We start from the raw sequence: 23,123 nt of genomic DNA, 5'->3' as shown, positions 1-23,123 counted from the left end.
TACGTAAAATGTTATAAGAATATGATAGTCAAAAATGGCGTTTATAAAATATTCTATACTTTAATTTAACAAAATTTTACTTAAACTTGTAAATATATTTATATCTATTTAAATCCTTTATACATGTTTACACATATATATATATATATATATATATATATATATATATATATATATAGATAACATCATGCGTATACATACATATATATGATTGAAGCAGCAATTGAAAAAAACGTCACCCTTGACTCAGTTCAACAAAAGATTAATGATCTTGTTTGAAGGTAAACACGAAAAAAAGAATCGTCACGAATCTCTGTGCTAGTGAATGATCAAGGGACGTTGGATTTAATTTTAACTCGTGCTCCAAGAAGACCGGTCGGGTAATAGCAACCATGTAGGTATATAAGCTTTGCTGCCGCGGATTTTGAATTCAGTTAGACACGCATGAAGTATAAATGCGGTTAAGTAAATATTGTTGCCAAATATTGTAGATTTCTGTAGCGTCCAAAAGGTGAATTATATTTAACACTAAATTTTATAAAAATCTGATAATTGTCGTAATTATAGTGCACGCAGTACATTAATAAGATGTATAATAAATACATACATGTTACAAATAATGTTATATAATGTTATAATTCAATCACTCATATTAAATCAAATTTTACTTGTATGAGTGATATTTGTAATGTAGCATTTTAAAACATTAAAATTGTACTGCTTTAAAAATGTGTGAAAATCAGTGGATTTTGAAACTGAAAAAAAAAAAAAAAAAAACATTGCAATTTTTTTGCATGAGAACAGTGTTTAGAGTAAATTGAAAATATATGTATGTATGTACATACATATATATAGAATAACGCTGGAAATTAAAAGCAGGAATAAAAAAAATTATATATTTTTTTTGTTATGACATAATAATAATATTACACATAGCAGTACATTTTATTAAAGCTTAAATTTTATTTGTTTAATACTATAATGGAAAGCTTACATTGTCAATGTGTGATAAAGAGATCGGGGTCGTATTTTAACATGGATATTCCGATCTCTCAATAATAATCATTATTACTCACAATCAGATTGTATCTCTTTGCTATGAGCAAGAACGTTTTAATTTTTTTCAGAAAAATGCCGAAAATAATATCAACTATCTACATGAATGTTATTATCCTGTTCTGTCTAATGTCAACTTTTATGGCTATGCCAATCTTTTTTGTAACGCGTGAAAGTGCAATACAAGACACAGTGCTAACCCATCCAGCTGTCTTACTTAATTCTGCAATGGAAGACAATTTGCCTAATCAATTACGAAATGATTTCTATAAAAATCCAAACACTGCTGCTGGTCTCTCCAAGGAATCTTGGTTTATCGATAAAGAAATGCAGGTACAACAATTTCGGGTAATTTTATCCTGTTAGGTGAACCTTAACAAGTATTTATTATTAATTATTAATTATTTACTATTTATTTTATTAGACTAAAAACTTTTTTGAGGTACAATTACTTTAAACGTTAAATTCTTAATGTTGATATAAACTTTGTCAGTTTTGTAGATATTGATAATATGACTGTTTTAATATTCGCTGTGTATACCGTGCGTACCGTGTTTGCGTGCGTACGTGCGTGCGTACGTGCAAGAGAATTTTTGTGCATTAATATTTTTTATATTATTATTATGATGAATAAATAAACATATAACGATAAAATAATATAATATAATAAAAACTTTACATATATTACACATATTGTTCTCTAAAACTATAACTTACTGTGTACTATATTTATTTATTGAATTTTTTACTTTATATAATATTTTATATAATTAAATAAAGAAACAAAATTAGTCTTTTTATGCTGCTTTCTATCTAATTCTGCTTAATTTTTAAATGACATGGAAACGGCAAATTAGATTCTCGTATCTTTCTATAGTATTTACGTGTTATTACAGGTAATCGACCGAGAAACAGACAAAATTTCAAGAGAAAAAATCTACAGCATATTACATAATGCTGGACTAGCTCGCAAATAATATTGCAATAATAAATATATAAAAACTGTATAATATTTTATTCCTAGCGAGCAAACTTTGCAGTTAAGACTGTACAATAAAATTAAATTAAATCAAAATATAATTTTCTGAATTATTCCAGTAATTTCCAATTAAAAATTTCCAAAGTATTTATAACCACTTGCGAATTTAAAAATTTGCGAAAAACGCCTTTTTCCCAATCTTATAACTCGTAAATTATTGATGCCTCGATATTTTTGCTGAAAAAAAATCTTCTCCAAATAATCTTCAAGAATCTGTCATTAACAAGTTTTTCATCAATTACAAGACATCTTGTATATATGTGCATGCGTGCGTGCGTGCGTGTGTGTGTGTGTGTGTGTGTGTGTGTGTCTTAATTTAATAATTTTATATATACTATAAAATAAAAGATGTTTTTTAAATGTCGAATTTATTACTGCTTATAAATTGATTTTTATAATTTGTGCACTTCCGTAAATAAATTTGAGATATCTCGTATCGTTGCAAAAATATCAAGGATTGAAGTTTTCATCGCAGAAATTATCGAAAACGATAATTGGCGATTTGGAGATGCTGGGAAACACATTTTTTTTCGAAATCTCTCGTAGGAAAATAACATCTGTGCTTAATTGATTGGTTAACGTATAGTTAACAAAAGATACAAAAAAAATTGAACAAATAAATACACAATTTTATCCAATTTTGCGTATTTATTTGTGTATATATTATATTGAGATGTAGACGAGATACGTATTCGTGACACGTTTTAGAAAGGCAATAACTGAAGCGTGACACACGCTTTATAGTTTGTAAACTATATGCCACGATTTCAATGTAATGTCAATTATCGTGTACATACATAAGTACAATATTATATAATTACAATATATATAGAATCGTTATAACGTATTAACATTTTTTATAACTATTATACGATTGTATAATATTTTAACTCTGGTCAGTTTAACATTTATATCATCATCTTCATATTAATGTATATTTTTTAATTTAAATTAAAGAAGGTAATAAAAGCGTATAAAGCGATATTACATATATTGTTAATACACTACATAACCATTAGCTTATATTTTTGGAAAGCAAAGTGTCTTGCTTATTTTCGCTAAACTTACAGCCATTTTTCATAAAACTAATTCTAGGTAATATGTAATCTTTTTGAATAATTTCTTTAAACTTTTGTTTTGATTTTTTTTAAGTTAATTTTAGTAATTATTTTATAAATATATGTATGTAATTATATATGTATGTATGTAATATATGTATATGTATATGTATATCACGAATAAATGTAAAACTATTTTCTAATTGCGTTAAAATAATCAATCAAAGATAAGATCTAGTAGGTATTTTTATTGCACTGTTAATGCTATCAACTATTAAATTACGATATAAGATATAAGGACTAGTTATAAAATTACGATATAACAACGACATTCAATGTAGGATATGCATATACATATAAACGTAACTTTTATTTTTTAACATACAATATAATATCCTTTCACTATAAGAGTCTACACCTTCTACAGACTTCTATATATTATATTATACTAGACTGCTAACACGGCTATATCTCACGGCTATATATAGTGACAGGTGAAGGGTGAAGCCGGTATACATTAATAAGTGTAAGAATTCTTACACACACACACACACACACACACACACACATTAAGAAAATCTTACACTTACCAATATATATATATATATAGATATAGTCACATTCAATCAAATTGTAAATGGCTGTCTTGGCTTCATCTATGTATCACATCGTTGTTAGCAGTCTAGATCTACATATAATAGATATATATGTATATAGAAGTCTGCACAAATGTCAACAATTAGCTCGTTTTGTCAATATAGTATCCTCTTCACTTGTATTGTATATACTCACATAATTATCAAAGATTAGATTCATAAAAAAGAGTAATGTAGATGCGCAATCTTCTAAAATTGATAACTGTTTAATCTGCATTTAATCCAATTGTTATTACAAAAGACAAGAATAAATGCATATATAGGAGTAAGGAAATCTATATATTTGTAAAACAAAATCGTCCAAAACTGTTAAAGCGCACAATGTTGTTTATTAATTAATTATGCATATATATATTTTCCTGTCATAGTTTAATTATTTAATGAATTTTCCCGCATGTCTCATCTCAAGAAGTAGTTCGCGTCGCAGTTGAGTGTATCGCCCGCAATCTCCTAAGATTCGCCAATCTCCTCTTGTTTCTCGCGTTCACTTTCGCCTCATGCGCAGCAGCGTTAGCTTTTGCCACTGCACGATTCGTGTTTATCAGATCCTGTCGGGCACTTCGTAATTGATTCGACAGTTCGTCCACTCGTCTCTTGGCCGCCTCCAGTAACTCCTCTTTTTCTCGTAACGATCTCTGCGCTCCGCTCGCGGCTGCCTGCGCATTTGCCGCGTTCAATTTGGCTGTACGCACTGCGTTCGTCAATGTCTTCAACTGTAATTTCAAAATATAATATGTAGCATTTTTAAACTGCCTAACATTAAAGCTATAAACATTTTAACATGATTACCATGTTATAAAAATAACGAAATTTCAAAATTCTAACAAAATAGGTTGTTTAGAGAGAGAGAGAGAGAGAGAGAGAGAGAGAGAGAGAGAGAGAGAGAGAGAGAGAGAGAGAGAGAGAGTGAAACAGCAATTTTCATTTTTAACAATATTTAATAAACTCAAGACTAACTTTTTTAAAACTTTTTGTTGATAAATAGTTCTATATATAATATGTATATACAATACATATACATATATATGAACTATAATAATGGGAAAGAGCTATCATTTTCTTTCATATTTTGATAAAGTAATAAAAGCAATCTTCAGTTTCTCTTCATTCTTCTTAAACAGGTATATAAAGAGATTGAAAAAAAAAAAAAAAAAAAATAAGAAAGAGTATAAGAAAAATAAGAAAAAAGTTATGAAAGAGATAGTCACAGAGTCAATAACAAAATATGAATATGAAAAGGATTCAAGTACGTGCCGTGAATCATAAATCAAGTTTTGTTAAATTGTGATTTAAATAATTCAGAATAAAAGGTGAAATATTTTTTTAGATTTTTTTTACATATTCAAACATTTGTCTTGCTATTATCACTCACATTTAACTTGTAATTTCACTTCGGTTTTTTTTAATATACCTGATCTTGTGACTGCCGTGCTGCCTGGATCGCAGCATTAACATTATCTTGCGCTTGTCGCAAGGAAGACGTTTCTTCCTGAACCACCGATTGTGCTTCTTTCACTTCTTCTAGTAGCTGTTCAACCATCGCTTCCTTACCTGATAAGGCCGCATTGGCGGCTTTCGCAGCTTGAACCGCCTTCTCCGCCAATTGAGCCTTTACCTATTATACAATATAACATATTTGCTGAACAAAATACCTATTTTAACACGCAAATATATGTATGCAAATGCAATTAACAAATCGCTCTCATGTCACTACTGCCACGACAGTTTGATGCGACACACTTTATCAACAATAATATGTGCACAAACCTAGATTTCAGATAGTTAAATAAATGTTAGAAAATAATAGGAAAAAAAAAAAAGAATTTTTTCTTTCCTTTTGTTGTTGTGTGTGTGTACAAAGAGAGAAATGTGATATATATATATATATATATATATATATATATATAATGTAATGTAATTAAGACTGTACTTGACGCGCTGCTTGTGAACCAGCGATATTCTGTGCTTCAGACGCGGCTTTTGCTTCTTGCGCCGCTTTCTGCGCGATATTGCTTGCTTTTTCAACCATCTTTTTTTGCACACTAGGTAAAGCACTACGACAGTTTTCACTTTCGGTATGACGCATGTCTGCTCGATTCTGTAACTGTTTTTTCATACATTTATAATAATACATAAATACATATATATATATAGGTATATATATAGGTATATATATATATATATATATATATATATATATATATATATAATTATGTACATTTTTTAATATTTTTTAGTTGTCATGTTTTAATTATTACATAATTAAAACATGACAACGCGCGCGCATAGGATAAAATAATAGGAAAAAATATTCTTCTTATAAAGTTTGTTTAATGTGATAATTAAGATTTATGAATGTTGTTAAGTTAAACAAGATTTACACTCTACATGTGTGTTATGAATTGCAAATAAACATAAATGCGCTGAACTCATAGTCAAAAACTGCCACAAATGACTGTAAATACGTTCGTTATATTCGTGTTTAAAAAGCTAGAGATAAAAGTTACATAAATATTTATAAATTTAATTTTTGCACATCTTGTGATGATGAAAATATCTGTTGATTTTTAATCGAAAAATAAAAATATTGATAGTTGTAAATTCATAATCAATTAATATTGGAGACATAGTGAGACATATGATAGGTTATTAATATTTCGGTATTATACAGAGAAATCAAAACTGTTCAAATCTAATGTTATTAAAATTTTCTAGTTAATAAAAATAGATTAAAACTTACCTCGTTAGTCGAGACTTTGTGAATCCGTCCACAATCGGATTCTACAAGTATCAGCATAACTGAAGAAAAAACAGAGCATATTGGTTATAATAGAAATATAAATTATTTCTACATGTAAAATTTTGATTTAAATATCTAATTAACCATATATAAGCACTCACTGATATAAAAAACATGAAAAATATTCATTCTGAAAAATAAATTTAAACGAGCACGTTATTTCTTTCTGTGCAAAAAAGTTATGACAAACTGTAATAAGTTTTCACCATAGACGTAGGAAATATAAATTACGCATATCTTATATTCTATCAGCAAAATTCGTGCGGCAAAATTAAAAAAAAAAAAAGAAAGCAATGTTTTGGTAGCGTGTTCTCTTTTCAACTTAACTAATTTGTTTTTATATCTTTTTAACTTAACTTTTCTTTCTTTTTTTAATTTTGACACAGCATTTATTCGATATACGCGTAGAGGGTGTATGTGCATACAACATACATACATTTCCACGTCTATGGTTAGCAGTTAGCACCAACCGAACTACTCCCATATTTGACAACAAAAACGATTAATGCATTCTTCAAGACATTTAATAAAAAGTAAAGCTAACAATAAGTAAAGTTATACAATAAGTATTATATGGCTCGGTTTTCTTATTTGTATAAAAAAGTGAAAATTTGATCATGTAATACTCTCTTCTCTTAACATTTTCTGTCAAACGCAATTATATATTTTTTTGTTATTTCTGAATATGCGAAAACGTAAATAAAATTTACTTAATAATCTTATATAAACAGATAATACAATAGATAAAACATTTCACGACTCTTTTTACAGTTTTATATAATTGACATTTCCTTAATTCCACAAGAAGTCGCGCAGGTAGAACTCAATGCCTAATGAAACAAGCGTAGTCACTTATGTATGTATCTATAATTTTAGGCATATTACAATGTCTAGCAATTATAAATAACTGTATAGAGTTTGAATGTAGATAATTTTTTTCGAAATAAAGTTTACGATAGATAGTAGTCGCGACTTTTGTCAGCTCTGGCTTTTTGTAGATGTAAAAATAAATAATACCTTTGGTTTTAAAAAAATTTACATAATCTAAATTAAAAAAGATATAGAAAGTTAGATTGTATACTACAGGAATAAATATAATTAATAAATTCACTCAATATTTCGATTGATTAATGGAACATTTTTCTCGCGCAACTATTTTGCTTTTTTACATAATTTTATTATTTTTAATTTTATTATTAAAGAATTTGCAAAATCATAAAATCGTGATGCATGCAATTGAAGCGTTCCGCTCTACTTCAACTAACCTTATACAAAATAATTCCAACTAATTTCTTATGCAGATGCAGATGCATATACGGTATGCTAATACATATGCGATATGTTGACATGAGTATTCTCTGATATTATTTCAGATGCTTTTCCTATCTTCTTACAATATTATATTACTTGTAGCTTTTATTTACGTGCATTTGCATCTCTATTTGTCATATATGTATGTAATTTATATACCACAATTGTTTCAAATTTATGTTAGTTTTGTAAAATTTTAGTGCATCATGTAAAACAGATTATTACAAGCGTCAAGTATGATTATAGATAAAAGTTTTTCTTAACACACGAGATAATCATTAGCAACCTGAATTACGCATATCCGAACGTATGAAATCTTTTCGTTTTTATGAAATTAATATATATATATATATATATATATATATATATATATATATATATATATATATATATTTGTTTTTTTTTCTTTATTATATCTCTTACTTACTATTCATATGTACATATTATTTTTTATTTTATGATTCTTTGCACGACAATTACTGAAGATGATCTGAAACAGGACCGAAACGTTTAAATAAATTTATTTGATTTATATTTGAAAATTTATTTTTAGCTCTTATTATCCCGTTAGCTTTGGCAATTTAAATTATATTATTTAAATCTAAAGCTTTATTAATTTTATTATTGATAATAATATTTATCATAATATACATATAATTAGCATAAAATAATATTAAAAAAATGATTTAAAATTAAATTCCAAAATTAAAGATTTATTATTTTTAAATCAATGGAAAGAACTAAGAGCGAGAGAGAGAGAGAGAGAGAGAGAGAATCAAACATAATAAGTAGAAAATAATTTTAGCATAACGTTATTTTAAAAGTCGTACAATCCCTTCCATAGATTATCTGAACTAGACAAGACTATAAGAGATCTGATGAACGAGTACTTGGTATCAGTTCTCAGCTTTCTTCGCACAAGAACAGCTCTTATTTTCTAAGCGATCGACTTTGTCTTTCCGTGTGTGTGTGTGTGTATGTGTGTATGTATGTGTCAAGTAAGTATAGAAATTCTTTATCACTAGTTTGGATTGTACTTGCCTTCTCGATTCATTCAGAGGTAAAAAACGAAACAAATATAATTCTCCAGAATCATGGAAATCTTGCTGTTTGAAATAGAAATATTTAGTATTTAATAGAAATATTTATAACGGATAATTTTTAAAATTGATACAAGTCAATGACGAAAAATAAATTATGACTAGTTAAAAAAAAACAATATAACAATAATATCATCGTTTTTAATGTAAATAAGTATTTTTGTAAATAAGAAAATAGCTTTACAATGAAAATATTTTAATCTATAAAATTTGATGCTCTGAAAATTGGAAACTTTACAGTTTATTTCAGATATTTAGTGAAAAACTGAATACGATTTATAAATATTTAAAACGATTGTATAGTTATAATTTTAAAATATATATGTATAGTTTTATCCTAATATTTATATATCTTTTTTATATTTTTTGTAAGATCTTTTTTTAGAGATTACTTCTATCTTTTTTGACACTTTTAAAGTTAAAACTTTTAATTTGATAAATTGTATAAACATGTACAGTAAAGTCTTAATTTTAGAATATTTGATTAGATCTAAATATATAATACATATATATGTTATTTTGATGTTAAGTAAGAAACAAAAACTAATTACAATTATAGTGTTTTATTCTAGACCTGTATATAGGTTTCTCTCAAAAAATAGCAATATATAATTGTACTTTATGAACAGTAATAACATAGCATAATCGACTTTAAATCAAACCAAATAATAAAATGGAGAAAGAAATATTATCGTAAAAAATATTAAGTATTAAATATTAAATAATGTAAATAGATAATATAAATAATAATATTAATAATATTAAATATATTTAAATAAAGTTGGAGCAAAGTAAACAAAAGTATATGAATACAACTGTCAACCACCATATATGTAACGTCTATTTGTTGCTACTGACAACGTTCACGGTTCACGGAACTCGCAAATATTAATGCGACCAATACATTTATCTCGGACTCGGAAGAATAACGTTGATATCGCGCAGTGCGATGACGTAATTAAAGATATTAATGACTGCATTTAGTAACACTATCATTTAGTTTCATGAACAGCTTGCGGCATTAAATAGTGATAGATGGTATCTCTCCGAACGCACTTTTAGACCGAATATTGAAACGTAAAAAACCCACGTACACACATACACACCCACCCACACACCCAGAGCGAAAGAGAGAGAGAGGGAATTCTTCTTACATAGACTCTGACATAGACAATATACTTACTCTAATATATTCATAGACATAGAATAGGTATATACATATGTATGTATTATACATATATCTAGATGGAACGTTGTTTTTATTCAAGGAGTGGAAATTTCTGCACGTAGAAAAAGACACACTCTGTCTGTTTCGTATCTCCTTGCATTGTAATTCGTATCGTATTGTATCGCTTACAGCTCGAATCTCGTATAAAATAAATCATAATAATGAATAACGTACACACAAGTGCTTTTCAGAGCGAAAAGAAACCGGATTTTTAGTTCTCGTAAGTAAGTTAATCGCGATGTATAATAACCTAACGCGAACTTAGAAAGGTAGTACGTGCTGAACGTCATGAACATGTGTATACATACAAGTTAATCTAGTTTTTGTCGATCCGCATTATTTTTTTTTTTTTTTTAATTTTATTTATCATAATAATGTAAAGAGATTAATGGTGTGCATAATGTGGAAATAATATTATAAATAATATTCTAATATGTAATAAATAATACAAAATTTCAAAATACGCAGTTTTGAAAATGGTCATCTCATATGATTTTGACTTGGATTATCCTCTGTACGTATCAATCGGTACGGTATCGATCACTCTTTTGCAATTTTCTCGTAGTTTTTTTAGTGCGTCGCTTTCTCCGGCCGTTCAATCGATTCAGCAACATTGCAGCGCAATTAATTATTACGCAATATAACACCGTATCTTCGCCGCAACAATAGTTTTTCTTTTTACACGCCTGAATTGATTTATAGCCAACCAATCAGGCACATCATGCAGTCATGTGCATCGTTAACGGAACTCAAAAGAAATTTTCGTGATAGAGACATACTAGGCAAAGAAAAAGCAATTAGAAAACCGGATGAAAATAAATAATGAAAACTGAAAGCGCGTCGCCGCACTTTGGAGATTTCCAGCATTTTTCAATAGCATTTTCAAGGCGCAGTGCGATGTAGTAAAAAAAAAATTGCATTAATGTAATATAATACAAATTAATTGCTCGATTAATTTTAAAATTGGATCCACAAATCAGTTTCACATTGGCAGGTCATATTAGCTTGTCGCTTAGATGATGACCTGTATTATTTTTTTATCTAAGATGTGACTGAATCTTAATTATCGTAATCAATCGACGACGTCATCATCGCTACATCGTTAATGATTTGATGAAAACAGTATCAAAAGAGATGGTAGAGATCGTAGATTACGAAAAGAAATTCTGAATATCATCCTGCATATTTGCTGTATTGCGCTTGAAAAATAAACTATAAACTCGAATACTAGTCTTATTTTTTTTCATAGTTTTTCATAGCAATACAAAGATTTATATACTGAAATAAGAGAATAATTGTTTGCTATGTGAATTCTTTTACATACTTTATACATTTTACAGAATTTATTTACTTATATACATATATACATATATATTAAAGTAATGCTTTAAGTTAATGCAAAAAATTTTTTAAATTAAATAATTAAATAATTATATGTCATGTTTTACATTTTTCTTCAAAATTAATTAATTAATTAATTTTAACTTTGTCTCAACTTTTTATTAATTTTTTACAGATATTCATTAATCACCACAAAAATTCAACGTTTCAATATGAAGATCTTGTTGGTATTCCTCGTTTGTGTGACTCTCACATATTGCAGCAAAGCTAAAAAACAGATTCACGATCAACAAGTACTCGACAATTATGAGTTTGAATATGTGGATCACGGTGCACCCGCATTAAGCTTGATCGACTCAAATTCTCATTATGTCGAAACGGCGCCCGTTGTAACAGTCGCTGCGAGTAGTCATCGCTCGAGTCTTATTCGTCCTGGTTATAGCGTGGGTGGCCCTTTAGCCAGTATAGCTAAAGGTTAGACATATTTAAACTGACCAATCACTCTTACTTTTAATAAAATAATAAATAATACAAGTAATAGACTTAACATAATCGCACGTACTAAGCGGCAAAAGTCTAAATAAGAGCTCAAATATGATTATTAGTGTGCAAATTTAGTTACAATACGAAATATTTACAAATTATACATTATAATAACGGATGCTTCGGACCAATTTTTCTTTTTTTTTTTTTTTTTTTTTTTTTTTGGTTTATCTTTAGCATCAAGAATTATATTGAGATTAGGAAGAATATCATATCTTAACCAAGTTTTGAATAAACTGCAAAAAGTTAAATGCTGTTGGTAAGCATCTCACAGAAATTTGACAAAAAGTATTCTTTTCACGAAAAGAAATTCATTTTTTAAAATTAAACATAAAAATTGAAATAAGATATATGATGAATAGTTGAGGATAGATGGATAGATGAGAACGACTCATCAAAATCCGCGCGGAACAACACGGAAAGAACATAAAAAGAACGATCATAGTAGAGTGCCATGAACACGTGTGACCCTAGCCAGACAGTTTTTGCAATTTATTCAGAGCATGATTAAGATATGACCTTTTTGTCTAATTTCAATTTATAATTTTTGCTGAAGATAAACTAAAAAAACGTCCAAAACGTTATTAATGTATAATTTATAACTTGTGAATATTTTACATTAAATTAAATTACATTAAATTAAATTTGCGCACTAATAAGAAAACGCGACTGGTCTCTTATTTTATCGTTTACTAATTGTCATTTTTTTTATCCCGCAATAATGACACCGTGAGTATTAAGCAATTGTAATACGTGTAAATATATATATATATATATATATATATATATATATATATATATATATATTGTATAGAATGATAACAAACACGTGTACATTTCGTGCTTCATCGGTGGATACACGCTGTACCTACATATATGTACCACACAAGTATGTACCATATGTGCATGTGCTTGTGCTTTGATTACAGGAGCCGCTGATCAGGCTCACACGCAATTGAACCAACAACCGTCAGCAGCTGGACAAGCGGCATACGTAGCCAAGAACACGCTGGCACAAGCGGCAGCACAATCCGCGGCAACGGCCGCTGCAGCCTTGGCTGGCAAACAGATTATCGTGATGGGGTTGGAACAGCAGTCGAGGGACGCGCAAGTCGCGGTGGATGGTGAGAAACAACAACTGCAACAGGCCCAACGCGCGGCCACAGCCGCGAGGAATGCGGCGCAACAAGCGATGCATCAAGTGCAAGTAATAACCACAGCGTTGAACGCAGCGCAAGCGACCGCCGAACATGCCGCACAAGCGGCGGCCGAAGCTGCGGCTGAGCTGGCCGCGCAAACCACTATGGTGGGTCAAGCTAAGGCGCGCGCTGAAACGATAGCCGAACAACTCGCGGCGGCGCGCTTAGATTTTGAAACAACGCAAGCGGCAGCGCAAAAGGCCGCTAATGCCGCCCAAGCCGCGCAGAGCAATGCTGCGGCCGCGGCCGCGCACGCGGCCAACACCGCGGCTGCGGCTGCGGCTGCCAATGCAGTTGCCAATGCCAATCATCCCGTCTCTTTGCACGCCGCCATCGCTGACGAGCCTCTCGGTCTAGCGGACACCTTGTCCATAGATACATTTCACTATAAGGCTCATCACATTTAATAGGCTTTTATAATGCCATCTTGCGCCTAGTATGGTGTCTTCTCTTTTGCTTCTTTTTTCAATCAGTAAGACTCATTGTCAGTGATCATGTGCATTACTATCGTATGTTTACATGCTAAACTGCATAATAAAATGTTGTTGCCATCCTAAACTGTATGTTATTTTCTTCCTTTCTCGACGAATGCCTAAATTTATTCTTCTTATCAGTTGTTACGCGCTCACGAATCTGCTTCTGGTACATTTATGTATATATGTATACATACATTTTATGTTAATTTTTTCTTAAAGAAAATTTTTGATTTAATCAAAGAAGCCTGACTGTAGATCATTATTTAATACTAACTAAACTTATTACTGAAGATTAATACGCTTTGATCAAGTAAATTATATGATGAAATGATTTAATATGTAGATGTCGATGTTAAAATATTGTATCAACTATTTGAAATATCGATCAATTAACCGTTATTAAACGCTCTATTTTAAAACACGAGTACATTTTCGAATGCAATCTCATCAAATATGCGTAGATGCGTATATATATACTATGTATGTGTATAAAAATATACGTGAATATCTATGCTCTATTAATAGCGGCCATTCTTATGCATATGTGCATTAACTACCTATATTCAAAAAATAATTTTGCTAGTATAAATAGATTTCTAGATGTCACAATTAAAATTTATCGCTATTTTTTGTATCTGCTAAAATATTGTTTGTCACATACAGAATTTATAGTAGCAAATATTCTAACAATACCTCTAGAAAATTTCAATCCCATTGCCAAATATTAATCACAAATATAATTGTCCTTAACAAGTAAGACACAACAGAAAAATTTTCTATCTAAATTACACTAATAGTACAGATATAAATTCCGTCTCTGTCATTTAAATTAATTAAGTACAAAACGTAGATATGCGGTATTACAGTATTTACTAATCATTTATCTACCTCGATTAATTTTTCGCACCCAGAATATTTTTGCTGTAATTGAAAGACTATTTTTTTTTAATGTACCATGTGCTTGCGGGCGTGTGCGTGTGCGTGGGCGTGGGCGTGGGCGTGGGCGTGGGCGTGGGCGTGGGCATGGGCGTGGGCGTGGGCGTGGGCGTGGGCGTGTGCGTGTGCGTGTGCGTGTGCGTGGGCGTGTGCGTGTGCGTGTGCGTGTGCGTGTGCGTGTGCGTGTGCGTGTGCGTGTGTCTAATATTTAAATAGCGTGTAATGTATTATAAAGTATGAAGATGCAAAGAAACATTTTCCAAACTATATTATTCAACTAAAATAAGATAATTTATTTAGGTACAATCACTTTATTACAATTCATTCATGTTTAACAATTAGATGTATTAACAGTATTCATATAAAGAATCAATTTCTCTTTAATATTCAAAGAGCTAAAAGTATATTTTATAATTAATTATATAGTTAATTATATGTTTCAAATGTGAATCTTGAATATCGCAATTTGATAATAGTAAAGCATATATATGTATATTAAACTATAATACAATAGACAAGTTTATACATTGATTCATAGTTTTTAGAACAGTTTTCAAACAGAAATTTCACTTCAGTACTGTCCAGTATGAGTGCCATTATTTTATCGCGGTTCGATGATAAGATGCACTCCGCCTTTAGCTGTAAGTACAAGGGGTGCTTCGTCAAAAGTAAGCGGAACTGGAGTTCGAGGATGAAGTTTAAAGTTGTACTTCAACAAAAGACTTACAAGTCCAATTTTTGTTTGCATGTAGCCAAACCTGGCACCTAAGAATTAATGTTGAGACATTAATAATGACGAAATAGATTACACACTATACATCTTTTAAATTGTATCAAAGGCACTTTGGTACAATCTCTATAAAATAATTATTGATTCATACTTGGACACAAGAAGCACACAAAACATACAAAACTATATAAATAAAATCAATAATTTATTTTCAATTATATATCTCTAATAAGCCGGTATTTATAGTTCTTATATTTAAAATCGCTTTAAGTAAGGTCTTAAGATTCCACTCCACGGCCATTTCATTGATTAAACGGAATTTTAAGACGACTTACAAAGGAAAGATCGAAAGTGTCCTCCTTCAATTTTGATAAGCTTTGAATATGTTGTTGTCTAGATCAAAATAAGAGACATACATATATATTTTTTATACGTGCCCAAACGGTCGTAAAACACCATTAAGACGGTGAAACATCCTCTTGGAAAAAAATTGATTTTTATATTCCTTGCTTATCATTCTTTCCTTGTAAGATCAAACTTGAGATGATCTTAAATATAATAAATAAATAAATATATATATATGTGTGTGTGTGTGTGTGTGTGTGTGTGTGTGTGTGTGTGTGTGTGTGTGTGTGTGTGTGTGTGTGTGTGTGTGTGTGTGTGTATGTGTGTGTGTGTGTGTGTGTTAATCTTTTATTTATAGTAGATATATTCCTTGTAGTTAATAAATATTATAAATATACATTAGAAATATAAATATAAATAAATATTATATTTAAAAATTTTCAAAATTTGTGATTTAATTATTTTAATAAATTTTATTGAATCAATCGTGTCACATATTCATATTGAAATATTATAGTGAGTCGTATTTAATATGCAAATTAAATAAGATTATCCTTACCAATACAAACTCGTGGTCCTTCCCCAAATGGCAAATAAGCGTAAGGATGCCTAGAAGCTATCTTATCCGCATTGAATCGTTCAGGATCAAATTTATCTGGATGCGAATATATCGACGGATCTCGATGCAATCCGAATACTGGTATAGTAATTAATGTCCCTTCTGGCACATGAATATTTGTTGTTGGAAGATCTAATTCCTTGGTGCAGACGCGATTCAAGACAGGTACAGGCGGATATTTCCTCATAGTTTCTGTAATATACAAAACATATTTTTTTCTAAAATGTAACCAGTTATGTTATCAAACATTTTCCCAAGTAGCAAAATGACATCAAATGATGTTTTAATAATGTCAATTTAATATTGATGTTAGAGATGTCGTTAAAACGTTATTAAGACTCGAGTTATATATGTATATATATATATATAAGTGACTTAGATGTCACAGAACTGATACAAATTCAAAAACATGAGTTTATGAAATAAAGACTTTTGCGTTTGCATAAGTACACATAAAAATGATTTCGCTGTTTAATCTGATTGATCTTGAAAACCGACAAGTTCAGTCAGCAGCACAAGCCTGCGTGTGCGTGCGTGCGTGCGTGCGCGCGTGTGTAGCTCAAATATGACAAAAGTGGTACAAGTTGACTCAAACTCAATTTAAACTCACAATCAATTATTAAAAGATTTGATGAGATACAAACAATGCGATCTATCTTCAAGTAGCACAGCTACTGCACACTGAATTCGTCAATTTTCAAGGTCAATCAGATTGCACAAATAAATCATTTCTATATGTATACTTACAATTAGGATAAAAATAAATAAATACAAACAAGTCCTTATATATGTATATAAAATAAAACTTATATATCCATTTACTCACCATTTACTACTTTATGAAGATATGTCATTTCATTCACAGCATTATAAGTTAATCCACCATACTGTTTTAACATTTTATCAATTTCCTGATGAATTTTATCCTGTATACCTTGATGTTGAGCTAATTCATACAGACAGTATGTTGCCGTTGTCGAAGAAGTTTCAAACCCAGCCAAGAAGAAAACATAAGCTTGCGCAGCCGCTTCTAGCATGGTAAGTCTATTCACAGTTGCTAAATTCAAAATAAGGTGTCATTATTCAAAATAATCTTGTACATATATATTTCAGAATAATCTTATGCAGAAACCCTTTAAAAGAAAAACTATAGCTGTTTTTATACAGTGTATATATCGTAATCAATAGCTTTATAAATAAATCTGCGTATACATATATTAAATGTACACAGTGTATGCTTGTACATATATGTATATACACGTATGCGGTGAATGTATGCATATTATCATTTTTATATAAATATGTAATTATATTTTTAAAGAAAACTCTTGTTAAAAGATAAATAAAAGTAATTAATTTTAAGTAATATATATAAAATATACTTATTATATTTACAAGATTTATCATTAACATCTTTCTCATCGTCTGCTTCGACATAGCCCTTTTCCATGAGTTGTATGAGTAGATTCATAAAATCGTGCCTAACGACATTATGCGTTTGCCTGTATTCCACATTATCTTGAAACATTTTCGTAAAGAATTTGGTGATACCCCGATCCGTAAAGGGAATGGAAAAGAAATCCATAACTTGAGGTGCGAACATTAACAGAGCATTCCAAAAGGGTTTTTCTTCAAAGATTTTCTTTCCCCAACGCCGAAACTCGTTATCCGGCTCCTCCATGCAGTTAGATTTGATTCCAAAAGCCGTTGACATAATAATATCCGTCGAATATCTAATATTTTTAATATATTTTAATTAAACGTACATTAAAGTTAAGTTTACTGAAATTAATTGAAGAATGTGATTATGTGCATCATCTATACATATGTGCATACATACATGCATACATACATACATATGTGTACATACATATACACAGTGCTTAACAAAAGTCTGAGCACACCCTGTGTTAAAAAAATTTATTTCATAAATCAGAAAGTAAAAATATTTTTTTAAACTATTAACATGTTAAAGTTGACACTTCAATTTTTTAATTTTTTGTTTACGATAATTTTTCGCCGAGTACGGACATTATTTCTAAAAAATATAGTTTAATTTCAAAACATCTAACTCGGTTACAAAAAAATTGTAAGAAAATTTAAAAAAGCTTTTTATAGATAAAATGTTGTAGGTAGTCTATAGACCTTGACTTTAATTGTTTAAGAAAAATTGCTTTATCAAGCTGCCAAGTGTCAAAAAATATGTAATTTTAAGAAAAAAAACAGTGTGTCCTTTTTTAAGACACGGAACTAAGGAAATAATAAAATTTTAGAAAACTATTGACAGCACCTTAAAGTTGAAACTTCAAACTTCAAAATGTTTTTTAATATTTTGTTTATAATCATTTTTCGCCAAGTTGCAACAATTTAAAAATAGCTCAATTTTGTTAGAACACAGGGAGTGTGTTCAGACTTTTATCTAGCACTATATCATACATATATACAATATATATATATATATATATATATATATGTGTGTGTGTGTGTGTGTGTGTGTGTGTGTGTGTGTGTGTGTGTGTGTGTGTGTGTGTGTGTGCGTGCGCGCGCGTGTGTGTGTGCGCGTGCGTGTGTGTGCGTGCGTGTGTGTGTGTGTGTGTTCTTTTCTATAATTTTATTCGTTAACTCTTTACATTTCCAATTGTTAATCGGAAAACTATAAAACTAAATGTATCGACACAGTTTCATTGAGCAAAAATTAATTCTAAATAGATCAAGAAATTTTTAACAAAAATAGCATTTATTCTAGAACAGAAGCTGCTACTTATGTTGTTGCTATGCATTTGCAATTTCTACTTCCATCTCCTCTTTCCAAATTAACATTAACATTCCTTGTTATTTAAAAGTTTTTTTAATTTTCATTTTTATATATACAATACAATATATAAAGAAGGCTTACCTCGCAAACATATCTTTTATTTCAATACAATCTCTCATCTGAGCTTTACTCTCTAAACTTTTAGCAAACTCTTCACTGCATTCCTTCAGAATCATAAACATCTGCTTTATTTTTCCTGAAGTGAAAGTAGGTGTCAACTTTACGCGTAAATTTCGCCACTTTTTCCCAGGTAATAAAAATAAATGGCCAGACAGTGGATCAATCTTTTCGTTGCAAAACATCCCACGATCATGGAAACTTCCAAATTCTTTGGCCAACACTATTCGAATAAGATCTAGATCGGCAATCACTAAATTTGGCTTAAAAAATGTATACATCCCAAAGGCACGATGATCCTTATATTTCATGTAAGCGTCACGAAAAAGTTCGCCTATTAACAAATCTCACATTCAATTCAGCAACATTTTAAATAAAAATACAATAACATAACATAATAAAATATTAAGCGTGTATACATAAACACAAAAATAAAATATAAATTTGTAAAACTATTTTATTAACTACAAAATTATAAAAGATTAATGAGAATTTTACGCATATGTATATGTATATAATCTTTAACATTTTTGTAAAATATTTTACAAAAACATTTATTTTCATTATCCAATTCTTGAAGAAAGTTTCCAAATAATCTTGACTGATTAATTAAAATAAAAAATTTAACAGAGTATATCAATTCAAACATCTTTTTGTGTGTGCGTGTGCGTGTGCGTGTGCGTGTGCGTGTGCGTGTGCGTGTGCGTGTGCGTGTGCGTGTGCGTGTGCGTGTGCGTGTGTGTGTGAATATTTTTAAATTATTTAGTATAGCACGCAATGACTTTATACATGTCTTAAAGCATGTAGAAAATAAGCCATAAATGTCTGTACTATACAGATAAGAAAAAAAGTAATTTCCCTATACAAGCGATTGCTAAGTAGGTACAAAAAATTTTAGGAGATATTCCTTAGCTTAATTGAAAAAAAAAAATATATATATATATATATATACATATATATAGTGTCCGGTAATTCGTAAAAAAATTTTACATGTACAGGTAGAGCGGATAAAACTGAGCAAAAGAGTTCTATATTATTTTGCGATTTTTGCAATAATTATTGAGAAATTGATTAAAAAATATCGATCAATTCGTGTGAGTATTAGAACGTGGCAAGAAAAGCCAGCCCGCTGTCACGCGGTTGCTAGTCGCACGCATCGTAATCGTGTAATGCTAGCGTGAGACTATGCGTGATTTGTAATTTCTGATTCGTGAGTCATAGAGATTCGTTCGACATTCGGAAAGATTTGTCATTCGCTATTGTAAACCTCCTATACTATTCGCGATTCGCAGTACATCATTCGTAATTCGTAATTCGTTGTTTCTTACTTACTTTCTTTGTTGTTTCTTTCTCACTTACACGACAAAGCACGAACTATATACGCATAGTGCAGCGCAACACGAATGGATTGATTTGTGATGATATTTTTTAATTAATTTCTCAATAATTATTGCGAAAATCGCAAAATGGTAAAGAACTTTTATGTTCAGTTTAATGCGCTCTACCTGCTCACGAGCGTTGATTCTCAAAAATGGAAATGTCACAGGATGTTCGGGAAAAAATTTTTATTATTAAAAGGAACGCAAAAATATTGGTGAAGATTTCAATTTTCAGAACAAACTGGGCGCGTAGCTATGGGTTAGCTTAAAAATTTCAAATAAAAACATGAATCGAGTGGAATATCATTGGATAAAGAAACAACTTTTATTAAAAAGAAACTTTTTAAAAAAGAAACAACTTTTATTAAAACTTAATTCAGTAATCTTTTAAAAGTTTTAAGAAAAACGTTTAAATGCATAACTCATTCATCAGTGTCAGAACTAAACTTTTAAGTTTTTTTTTTTATTTTGCCTCATCAGAAAGTCTTACGAATTACTGATAGTGTTAAAATATGGTTGCAGTAATGTGTGCGTCAAAGTGGCAGGTATTTTAGCACTCATAAATTATTACAGGCATTCACATATATTCAAACGTTGTTCTCGAAGACTGTAACAGATAATTGAATTAAGTTTTAGTATATCTTTTTTTCAAAATTTTATCCATCGTTTTATTCAACATCCATGTTTCTATTTGAAATTTCAAAATTGATCCCAGTTACACTTACTTTCGATTTGTCCCGACAAATGGAACCATTATCAATATTTTGAATGCCATGTAGTAATGAAAATTTTTTCATTTAATTAATTTTCTGTGACATTTCAATTTTTGAAAAAAAACCGGTTGCCACAGATGATCTGAACACACACACACACACGCACGCACGCACGCACGCACGCACGCACGCACGCACGCACGCACGCACACACGCACGCACACACACATTTTATATATATATATATATATATATAAAATTTGGAAAAACAGAAGAAGAGAAAAAAAGAATTACATAAACATATGCATCCTCATATGTAGATATACCTATAAATGCATTATTAGTTTCATGTAAAGATACTCGCCTACTGACACTTTTCCAGTCACATAAGCTGTCAGATTACCAGCTGGTACAGTGGGTCTTACATAAAAAACACCCTTCTTGCGCCAATAATTGAACAACACATATTTATAATATATGTACACAGCGCTCAGAACAATAATGAAAAGTCCGATTAATTCCACGATCAACATTGTAAGACGATAGTCTTGTCTAAAACATAACAACAAATATAACAAATAATTTTACCACTAAAAACCAAATTTACAAAAGTATTAGATATCTAACTTTAAACTTTTCTTTATGCTTCTAATATATACATATTATTCAAAACAGCATCGAATGATAACATCTAATGTAAAAATCTACGTATCTACGTAGTATACAGGGTGTCTCAGAATGACCGTATTACCTCTCGAGTGCAGGTAGAGCGGGTTAAATGGAATAGAAAAGTCCTGTACCATTTTGCGATTTTCGGAATAATTATTGAGAAATTAATTTACAAAGATGGGCAAATCCGGCGCGAGTATCAGGCCGCTGCAAAAAAGATGGCGAGAAGGACGATCCTAAGGACGGTCGCTAAGCGCGCGCGGCGTAAATAAGAATAAGAGAAGCGTTGATAAGAATAATAGATTAGCGGTTATTATTTAGCGACCGGCCTAGCGGTGGGCCGACCTTCTCGCCATCTTTCTCGCAGCGGGCTGATACTCGCGCCGGATTTGCCGATCTTTGTAAATTAATTTCTCAATAATTATTCTGAAAATCGCAAAATGGTATAGGACTTTACTATTCGGTTTGACCTGCTCTATCTGCCCATGAAAGGTTGGGCGATTATTACCGGACACCCTGTATATATCTTTGATTCTATTCTAAACAATAATGTAATAATGTTTCTTATGCAATGTTATAATATGATATGTTAGATGACATTATAATAATCCGTAGTCGATATTACCTTTAAAAAGAAACGTCAAAAATAATCTTTTTACACCATATGTATTACAATCGTATTACAATTATAGAACATACGTACATCAATATATATACACTTGCTAATGTTTTCAAGTAAACTGAAAGATTCGCATCGTAAACCATTATCTTATATATATATATATATATATATATATGTACCATATATATATGATTGTTTAATTACAAAGTATCCCAAATTATATGATGTCGTTGCATATGACAGAAATAATAAGAGGTAAGTACATAGATTTTTCGCTACTTTTTGTTACATAAAGTTAATAAAGGCTTTTAAGAGTTACTTGTTCATTTTTTTTTTTCATATCTTGTTATTGCTGAATAACACATAAAGTT

At 30.1% G+C, this 23,123-nt stretch overlaps 3 protein-coding genes across 3 annotated transcripts; 1 reads left to right on the top strand and 2 right to left on the bottom strand.

The window, feature by feature from the left end:
• Positions 1-3,782: 3,782 nt before the first annotated feature.
• Positions 3,783-6,630, bottom strand: LOC140667033 (uncharacterized). Its single transcript, XM_072894659.1, has 4 exons — positions 6,550-6,630; positions 5,740-5,913; positions 5,221-5,424; positions 3,783-4,522 (listed from the first exon to the last, which is right to left on the bottom strand). Exons 1-4 carry the CDS (start codon positions 6,604-6,606, stop codon positions 4,214-4,216), a joined length of 744 nt encoding a protein of 247 aa, XP_072750760.1. The 5' UTR covers positions 6,607-6,630; the 3' UTR covers positions 3,783-4,213.
• A 2,198-nt stretch (positions 6,631-8,828) lies between these two features.
• LOC140667032 (uncharacterized) lies at positions 8,829-13,889 on the top strand. The gene is made up of 3 exons (XM_072894658.1): positions 8,829-8,918; positions 11,765-12,063; positions 13,062-13,889. The coding sequence occupies exons 2-3, from the start codon at positions 11,802-11,804 to the stop codon at positions 13,736-13,738; spliced, it is 939 nt and encodes a 312-aa protein (XP_072750759.1). The 5' UTR covers positions 8,829-8,918; positions 11,765-11,801; the 3' UTR covers positions 13,739-13,889.
• Positions 13,890-15,215: 1,326 nt separating this feature from the next.
• On the bottom strand, positions 15,216-22,887 carry LOC140666862 (probable cytochrome P450 6a14). Its single transcript, XM_072894407.1, has 7 exons — positions 22,756-22,887; positions 21,826-22,013; positions 19,334-19,703; positions 17,833-18,170; positions 17,264-17,494; positions 16,378-16,629; positions 15,216-15,508 (listed from the first exon to the last, which is right to left on the bottom strand). Exons 2-7 carry the CDS (start codon positions 21,992-21,994, stop codon positions 15,345-15,347), a joined length of 1,524 nt encoding a protein of 507 aa, XP_072750508.1. The 5' UTR covers positions 21,995-22,013; positions 22,756-22,887; the 3' UTR covers positions 15,216-15,344.
• Between the last annotated feature and the right edge of the window lie 236 nt (positions 22,888-23,123).

Source organism: Anoplolepis gracilipes, chromosome 6, assembly GCF_047496725.1.
Source record: "Anoplolepis gracilipes chromosome 6, ASM4749672v1, whole genome shotgun sequence".
Taxonomy (NCBI): Eukaryota; Metazoa; Arthropoda; class Insecta; order Hymenoptera; family Formicidae; genus Anoplolepis; species Anoplolepis gracilipes.
Note: the sequence above shows the minus strand (reverse complement) of the source record. Positions and strands in the feature narration are given on the sequence as shown.